General features: G+C 36.3%; 1 protein-coding gene across 1 annotated transcript in view; it reads left to right on the top strand.

Annotated features, from left to right (window-relative positions):
• LOC135209406 (probable ATP-dependent DNA helicase HFM1) overlaps positions 1-10,000 on the top strand; it is a 285,878-nt gene that overhangs the window by 228,106 nt on the left and 47,772 nt on the right. Inside the window, exons 12-14 of the mRNA XM_064242100.1 lie at positions 5,761-5,975; positions 6,790-6,882; positions 8,693-8,841. Of these exons, the coding sequence (XP_064098170.1) occupies positions 5,761-5,975; positions 6,790-6,882; positions 8,693-8,841 (457 nt within the window). The remainder of the gene's footprint in view (positions 1-5,760; positions 5,976-6,789; positions 6,883-8,692; positions 8,842-10,000) is intronic.

The raw sequence follows: 10,000 nt of genomic DNA, 5'->3' as shown, positions 1-10,000 counted from the left end.
AGACTATACTCGGTTTTTTTCCATCTGCCCATCCGCCTGTGGTGTTTGCGTATGCTAACACTGCGTCCAGGGCTTTAGATAGTCACATTCAGCTTACATTCAACAATAATAACAATATTCTATTTCGAATATTAACGGTGTAATTCGCATACAGTAAATTATTAAAACACTTTTCAGTTGCAAATGTACACCCAGATATCCTTTTATTTACCTAAAACTTACACATAGCGTAACTATTTAAAGCCCGGGACGCAGTGTTACCATACAAAAACACCACAGGTGGATGGACAGATGGAAAAAAACATAGTATAATCAGTTAGCGGTTCACATTTCCGTTTCCATCGTATTTATTAACGATGCCTTTGTCATAATCCGATATATCCTTACTTTACGATCTTTTCTTCTTCTTTCAGTTATTTTATATTAAATGTTGTCAACTCCGCAAAGAAATCAACGTATTAGTTTATTTTTTTTTTTTAGCAAAATGGAGTAAATTTTAAAGTGAATTAGCCTTTTTTTAATTTTTATTTATTTAATTTATTTATTTTGTTACCGTTAATACTTTGTCTCTAGGTTTCCGTTATCTCCTAACATAACGTCCCTTAGTGATGGGTAATTTGTCGCACACGACTTTTTCTAAAGTCAAAATCTAATGCTTTGTCACTGGTCGTGCAGTGAATAGAGTACCGGAAGCATAAGTGAGAGCAGATGAATTGAAGCGACATTAAAGATGTCATTGTTATTTTACCTCTAAATTTTCTAAACGATTTCGCTCGTAACTGAAGGGACACTTGTGGAGTTATGAGAGAAAAGAGGTTTTTTGAAGTTTTTCCGTCGTATTGCTTTAAGAGTAACTTTTCAGACTCTGGGGACAAAAGAACGTGATCACGTATTTGTTTTTTCGTTTATTTCTGTAGACTCCTTGGAATTTGCTTTTCATCGTGTATTTATTATTTGAAAGCCGTTTATTTATTTATTTTTTTTTTTTTTTTTTTTTTGCTGAATTTGATTGAAGACACTTAAAGCTCTCTCTCTCATTATAAATGTATGAGCTGTCAGTCCACGGTTAGCTTTTCTCACGATTTTCCACCAGTGTGTATCGGAACAAGGTCTATACCTGTACTCCCGTGGGCAGTTTAACCTTTCTGTTGTATAAATCTTCTGTCTCTCTCTCTTTTTTTTTTTTTTAAACTGGTGAGCCGTTTCTGTTGTCAGTTACAGATGTATTGTTAATATTCACAATATCATTACCCCCGCCAGCGAATGTTGATGTAGCCTAGGTTAAGTTCCTACCCGTCTCTTTGTGTGTGTGTGTGTGTTTGTGGTTAGCAAGGTAATCCAGAAACGAATAAACGAATTTTGATGAATATGGATGAAGTTGTTTTAAAAGTAACTACTTACCGAAGATCAATTTACGTTGGGCATCGATGTAGAATCAGTAAGATTTGTCACCATGGAAACTATCTCGCTCTTTATTATTACAAACAATATTTATGGGGTATTCACGTACGGAGTGGGGACGGAGGTGTTCTAGGTTGTCCAAGACAGGCTTGGCTGTGTAGGACCATTGTATGAATGGACTTGATCCCCTGAATGGTGTTACAAAATACTTTCAGGTTAGAGAATTCCACGTTTTGGAATTCGGACCAGTATCCAGCTCTTCTGCTCGAGTTTGTATTGTTTACTTCTACTTTTTTAATTTATTTTCTTTATTCATTTAAATAATTAAAACACATTACCGTAATTTCAGCTTGAAAATGTTGTGGTGAATACTTACTGAGGCTGAGATTTCCAAAGTGTCTGACTACTTAATGTACTACTCTTCTTCAGGGCACAGTTAACATATCGCCCGTCGCAAGGAAGTGAAATTTGTTTTGTGTCAACTTCCCGTAAATCACGCAGCACTATGAGCAAGAAGTGTTATCTTACTGTTCCTATGAAAACATTAATGTAACGGAATAGCCATTGATCTTCGAAGGGTAACAGCCTTTCCTTAATGTTTCGTTTCAATTGACATCACGAGCAAAACCGCTGGTTTTTATGAACTCGCTTTCAACTGGTCTTTCACTAAATTAAGTCATTTTTTTCGAGTATGATCAGTTGTACTTTCTGTATCTGTTCGAGGTGATGAGATAAATAAGGCACGCTTTATTTTGTGATTTTGTGAATTTATTACTTATTTTTTTATTTTATTTTTTTAGATATTGCTGTCATTCATGTTTTTAACAGCTTTGCAATCTTTGAATATATTTTTGTGTGTGAAAAATGCTTTCCGTCAAGGGTAATTTAGTACCCTATAACCTTCCTGTTTTTAACATATTTACCAAAAGGAGATTTCTTGGGCACTTTTCGTTATGAATGTTGTTATTCAATTACTGTGACCACTGTCGTACTCTGGTCACAGTCCGTCATCTACTGACGGAATGTCATAAATTCGAAAGAAAACGAAGATCCAACAACATATATAATATACAACCTGAAGAACTATTGGGAGAAAATGCCCCACTTCAAAATATAGTAAATTATCTCAAAGAAATAAACCTGTTTTATATGATATAACACATCTTATAATTTCATAGTTATACAGTAAGCGCTGAATGGCCTTTGCTGCCCCAGTGCTTGGTGTTACACGTAAACTTTATAAAACCAACCAACCAACCATATTTCACGCTGAATTCCATTCTCTTAGACAAGAGATAATTAAAATTATCATGAAAACGATTGAAGTGTTTAACATTGTCCTACCCTCTGAAGAAGTATTGTCAGTGACAACTTCGATTTAATGGAGGTCTTGCGAACGTGAAGCTGCATATCTCGAATGCAAAAGCAGGTCGGAGGGGACTCGTCATTGTTCGACAAGCTTTGTTGTGTTTCCGGTCACACAAGCGCGTGCGCGCGCTGTATGAGATTTGCTGAGCAGGCAGGAAAGGTTTGCGCAATTTTTCACCGTCCCTGTCTCCCTGTGATGGGACGAACGGTAGGGAACGAGTATTAATACTTTGATCTTGTCTCTCAAAAGGTCGCCCGGGCATAAATATGCAACAGCACTTTATTCTTCTGGAGGAAAAAGGAAAGGTGTACGACTATGCAGTGATGGAGGGACTCCATTGATCTGACACTTTTGACGGAATTTAATTGATTCTGTTTTCGTTTTGAGTTACCCACCGCCCTTCCTCCTCCTCCTCCTCCCAGAACAGAGAGAGAGAGACAGAGACAGAGAGTGATAAACTCGCTTCTAAGGCTCTTTGAACTTTTGATGTGGAAAAGGGGGTCAGGTTCTCAGATATGCATTGTCTGAAGGCTTAGCTTTTGGTCGAGAGGAAACAATCTGTCCTGTCTCTGTTCATAATCTATCCCAGGACTCCTGAAGGAGGAAACGAAAGTAAATGGTAGTTTTCTGACTGTAGCAATTAGGTGTTGGTACTTTGGTATCGAAATGAGTCCTCCTTCATTAAAAAGGGTAGAAAATTTAAGCATTCATTTATAATAAGTTAGGCTTTTAAAAAAAATCATAGATGATGATGGCAATATTACGAGCAACGAATAAATTTCATTACAATACGTTAGGCTTTGAAACAAACAAATGATAGATGATAATGGTAGTATGACGAGCTACAAATACATTTCATTCACAATAAGTTAGGCTTTAAAAAAAATCATAGATGATGATGGTAATATTACCAGCTACAAATAAATTTCATTACAATACGTTAGGCTTTGAAAACCAAACAAATCATAGATTATGATGATAATTTGAGTTACAAGTAAATTCAAGATATAACATATTTACTTGATTCATCCTTGCTTATTTTCTATCATATAATTTGTATAACTATTTTACAGTTTCGTATTGATTAATGTGGCAGCCAAACCCTTACAAGGTACATTATTGAAACCGTGACAAATGGCGACCCCCTCATTATTGAGCGCTGTCTCTCTGGGTACGCATTCTTCATATGAACAACTGATCGCGTTTAAAGAGAGAGAGAGAGGGAGGGGGGGAGGGGCGTCATTTTGTGAATTATCTCCTGCCAAATGCGATAATGACTGTGGACCCTGATATCTTTAGTTGCTGTATATGTTTAGAAGTATTGCAGGAATCTTTGTATTATTTGTTTCAAATTTTACCATTGAATTTATGCTTACAGATTTTTATTTATATATTTATTTTATTTTATTCAGGTGGAAGGGCATTTTAAAGTACTTTTTACGAGCAAAGCGAAGTCTTGCTGGACACGGGCTCATTTCTGTACGGTCTGGCACGGCCCGGCCCTAACGCTATTCAAATGCTAATATCTCCACAAGTATTGAAGATAAAAGAAAAGTTCTTTCGGCAGATAAAAATTGACATCTTTAAATTTCGCCCTATATAAGATTTATTTTTAAAATATCATAAATTCACATTTAAATTATGTTAACCTTCGCGAGTAACGTTATCGCCTTTTAGGCGCCCTACTGGTTTTTATTGATTTAGAGTCGCATAATGCAAAGAATTTTATTTGTTTTTGATCAGCAAGTCTTTCATTTTCAATATGAGTTTCTATTTTTGTATAATATCTTTTCCATTACTTATGGGGATTTTTTTTTTGCATATAATGTGTCTGAAGATACCGTTTTACTAGAGAATAGTAGTTGGAATTCTAAAACTACTTACAGCACTGCATAAGTCACGTCTTGTGCGTTCTTACACCGAGATTTGTTGCTTAGTGAAAAGACAGCTGCTTCAGCATGGCTATTTCGGTATTATGCCATCCTTCTTCCTCTTCTTTGGCCGGATTGCTCCTCTCTCTCTCTCTCTCTCTCTCTCATTAACCGTGATTCTTCCTCTATTATGTTGAGGAATTTGCTTTAGCATAAGAAGTGATTGGAGCTGAGTGGTTAATGGAATTAGCATTTGATGCGGATGTAATTCAGGTATGTCTCAATAGATTTGCTTTTTCGGAGCACTTAAGGAGCTTACATAACACCTTTTGTAAATGATAAGTATTTATGAAGTTGGAACTTGCCATGCTGGCTGTAAATTCGCGTTACTGCTCAAACTAATACTTTTTTTCGTGATTCCTAAACTTCTCTCCATCGAGTTATGCCTCTCTCTCTCTCTCTCTCTCTCTCTCTCTCTCTCTCTCTCTCTCTCTCTCTCTCTCTCTCTCTCTCTCACACACACACACACACACACACACACTTACGAAATATATTCAGTCCTAGATTGTCAGTTCTGGGACAAACATATATTTTATTTATTCTTGCTAAAGGTCAAGTCAGATAAAAGTCATGAAAGTTTTTTTTTGTCATTAATGTTTCACTTTTAAGTTTTCCATTTACATTTTGATAAAACTAAAGTAAGAGTGTATTGTTTTGAATCGTTTGTCGAGTCAATGAATATTATATTAAATTTTTCGTTTGGAAAATACTAGATATCAATACTGTAGTCACTTTGCAATTAGAAAATAGAGAGCTCTTCATGGTTGGAATTCACTGGCACTAAGGCAAGTTTATACTGTGTGATTTTTATTCAGATTTCTGCCTAACTTTGGTCAAACACTGAAGTTACTATTTTTTATGTTTTGACAGCAAGACACCTTATGAACCACGTCTTTGTTGCCCTCAGATGCCTCTAGAGACCAATTTAAAATTCCCAACATGAAAGTTTTATTGTTTCCTAGAAATATTTTAGGTCGATTTTTATTGTTCCCAGAAATATTCATAGGTCGGTTGCAATAAATTGTTCTCAAGTGGGAATTTTGTACTGGGGTTTTCCAGGCCTTACAGAGTACGGGGCGACTCGAAGCGATTACGAATTGCAGTTAAATACGGTGCTGCTGGCGAAGAGTTTCGCTTGCAAATTGTGGGAGAACTCGAGGCACGTCACCCGTCAGCTGGACAGAATCGGGCAGACCTTGAGCGCTGCCCTTGTGCAGGCCAAAATCACATCTTTTACCGCCCTGGAAGAGACCACGCCGAGGAATATAGAGCTGGTAATGATAAATGATCCAAGTATTGTTGATATATTTTTTTTCTTTTAGTTAGTTATGTCTCCAAAAAAAATTTTTTTAGTTAGCTGTCCCCAAAAACGGAAGAAATTCCAGAAATACCTGTAATAATCATGAAAAATGGTAGTGGTGACCCCCGCTTTGTAGGAAGCGCTCGCAAACACCAGCCACTTGTTGACACTTTTCTTTTTGTATTAAAATACTGTTATTCTGCATGGGGAGAGTCCAGACGTAATGAAACGAATAGTCATTGCCACATTCGTCCTAACTATTGAGAGGAGTATGATCCCCATGCACACAAAACCTATTGTTGATCATTGACAGCATCTACAAAAGAAACCTATCATTGGGACATCCGTTCATGAATAAGATGGTAAATTGACCTTGTGCTGAGGAATCTCACACCGTTAACATTATTGACATTCAAGATAGTATTTGTTATATTCATCCTTCAGATGTTATTAGCAGGTATACTAACAAATCTTGGAAGTCCATAGATTTTTATTTGTTATTGAGATTTGATTTTTAGATTTTTGTGGTGTTGCCCTTCAATATGTGAATTATTTTTTGAAGAGGGTTGTCAAAATTTGATTTGCATTTGTTTTTGTCTTTTGACTGTTAATATAAAAAACTACTGGATAAGTGATTAAAGTATGACATAATTGGAAACCGGTTTCTTCCGTCTGTTGCGAAGATCAAGAAATTATAAAAACTTTTAAGGTGAACTGTGTAGAAACTGATCTCTGTTTTGTGGTAGTGTATTGAATTTTGCCTGATCTCCGAAATGACCACTTTACAGATCCTCAACCGGCAGCCTCCTTTTGGCAACAGGATAAGGGAACAGGCAGTGAAGCTTCCGCGGTATGAACTCATGCTTGAGCAGTTGAATGAGGTAAGCTGATTATATTGAGTGGAAAAAAAAAAGATAACGTTTACTCGGTGTGGACAATTTTAGACGTCTCTTTGGTCAAATTTAAGCCATTATGTCCTTTGCAGTTAACAGTCCCTTCACATTGGCGCTAACTTGTAAACTTATAATTCGATATTTCTAAAGCAAAGAATACCTATTTACTCCTCCCTTCCGATGGCTCACGTCCCTTATTGTAACCCATTACCACACTAACCAGACGCATCGAGGTCTGTTGAAAGTTTCAGGTGACGATTGAATTGAACAGGGGACCTCATCAGCTAATTATGTATGGTATTCTCGACATGTGGTTTTTCAACCTGTGGGGATTCTCAGAAGGGATTATTATTATTATTATTATTATTATTATTATTATTAGTAGTAGTAGTATTATTATTATTATTCAGAAAATGAACCCTATTTATATGGAGTAGTTCACAAAGGAACTTCAGTTTCAGCGTAGTGGTGTATCTTAATTGGTATTTATTTTCTTGGCCATTAGCTACATAACAAATCCATGACAGTTTGAACGAGTTGATTGCATGATTGTAGTGTCATTTTGTACTAAATCAACGTCAATTTCCAACCGTCCCAAATAAAAGAGGGTCAGATAAAAATGGCTATGGGTCGATGGTCTGGCAACCCACGAGGTTATGAGGTTACTTGATAGGGCAAAAGGTTGAGGGAAAGCCCCTTCCTCTGGGTGATGGATCACATTTCACACCTCCCGCCTTTATATACTTTTGCTGACTTTATTTTCTTTATCCTTTTTAATTTTTTACCCATTACTGTGGCCCTTAAGGGTGGTTAGTTTAGGTTTAAACTGGATTATACCAGGACGGGATGTTATTGTTATTACTTATGTCAACCTCAGACATGTGTTCCTTTTGCAGGGGTGATTACTCATTTTCTTTTGTCCACTTGTTATATAAATGTAAATTAGATATATTGAGGTCTACCTCGAACTGTACTTACTTCAGTGTCAAAGCCCATTACTTATGACAGGGCTTGTTCCACTATTTGACTCAACCCTTTTTTGGGCGTCCTTATATGTGTCTTTTACTGATGCTACGCCTCTCATAGGATGGGAGGGAGGGGGTGTCCAATAAACTATCCTTTCACGAGGCTCTATTCCAATGTTGATGGTTATAGGAAGGTTGGTGTGGACCTCTGGGCTCTGACAACCAACGGAGATGACCGTACTGGTTGACCTTCTCGGGCCCAGTGCCTAGGACATGTCTTTAAATATCATAGAGTCATTTTTCCTCCTTTCTCGATTAGGCTGTTAGGGTCCAAGGAAAGTCCTTGAAGCATCACAGAAAATCAGGATGGGTAAAAGCTAAGGTATTTTGCTCTTCTTGATTTTATTTATGAGAATATTAACCCTTTGTCACTTAAAGTTAATCCATCAGGTTGCTTATAATGTGGTTTGCCTGGGGATAAGATTTGTTGGTGATGCTGCCGAATATTTTGCATTTTTTCAATGTAGCTATGATAATAAAGTCGTTATTGTTATTATTATTGTTATTATTATTATTATTTTTATTAAAGAACAAGTGATTATATATATATAATATATATATATATATATATGCATGGAAGTAAATCCACCGAAATATAGTCCTTAGCTTTAAACCAAAGTGTTTTAATGGGCCTTTTATACTGAGAAATCCTGTTTTAACAGGAGAATTTATTTCCATATATGCATGAATGTATGAATATATATGTACACATACACACACAAAAGATATATGAGGTACTTACACACCACCGACGGGCGTTTTATATTTTGTAGGTCAGGGCAACGGAGAGTGACCTTAAAGTGACCATCAGACTGGCCAATCACGCCGAATTAAGGGAGGGCGCTACCACTCCAAAACACCACTCTAGTCGTTTGATCATCGGGGACATGGACAATCATGTCGTCTTTCAACAAAGGATAACGTAAGTGTGGCACAATCTTGTCTTATTATTATTATTATTATTTAATGAAGAAGACAACGAAATCAATAATAAATAAATCTCTTAGGGTCAGGTGGTACCCATCGTTATTAGGCATAATTGGCCACCTGTTTAAACAATATTTAAATATGAAATATGTCTTGACGAGCATCACGATAATTATTATTATTGTTATTATTATTATTGTATTAAGAAGGTAAACCCCTATTCATGTGGAGCAACTTACAGGGGCCACTTAATTTAAGTTCAAGGTTCCAAAGAATATGGTGTTCATTTGAAAGAAGTAACAGAATGTAAAAGGAGATACAGAATGATGAGATCAGTTATTAGAAATGAAAAAAGTAGACAAAAAAATAGATAAGTGTCTCAGTGGCGTGGTCGGTTTGGTGTTGGCATGCCACCTCGGTGGCTGCGAGTTCGATTCTCGGGCATTCAACTGAAGGGTGAGATATGTGTATTTCTGTTGATGGACGTTCACTCTCGACGTGTGCCGGAACATGGTATCTAGAGTAAGAGGTAGTGACATCCCCATTGAGCGCTGTGGTAACATAAACCAAAGTATGATTTTTACCTGTTTGTTTTGCAAATTTTGCTATAATAATAATAGCTTCGCAAGCTTCAAGAAAAGTTTAGATTTTTTGTTGCACTCCTGATAATGATACTGACAATGAGAAAAAATAAAAAACTACGAAAACTAGCTGTAATTGAAAACTTCTCTGTCTTGATTGGCTGCTATGAGTGACGTCACTAAGTTCCTCCTCATTTATACCATGCCCGTCATCTTTCAATAGTCAAAGCGGAAAGGCAGTTGACATTTTAGCTTAGCTAAGTAATGGTGTCTTGTGCCACTTAAATCAGAAAAACGTAGAACTTTTGTACATTTTCTTTGTTTTTCAAGAAATATTTCTGCTGGAAGTCATATCTGTAGTATGACGTCTTCATCCGTTTAGCAGACGAATTTCCGTCAATTACATTTACAATTATAATTACCAGTCCTACTATCAATTTACAATTACAACTAAAATTAATATAAAATGGAAATAAAGAATTACAATTACAAATACCTTAAAATGTGTAATCAATTACATTTCAGTGAAATTACAATTTTACAAATACTCCAAGTCTCCCATCAGCACACAGC

Source organism: Macrobrachium nipponense, chromosome 11, assembly GCF_015104395.2.
Source record: "Macrobrachium nipponense isolate FS-2020 chromosome 11, ASM1510439v2, whole genome shotgun sequence".
NCBI classification, from domain to species: Eukaryota; Metazoa; Arthropoda; class Malacostraca; order Decapoda; family Palaemonidae; genus Macrobrachium; species Macrobrachium nipponense.
The sequence above is the reverse complement of the archived record's forward strand: the minus strand, read 5'-3'. Positions and strand labels throughout refer to the sequence as shown.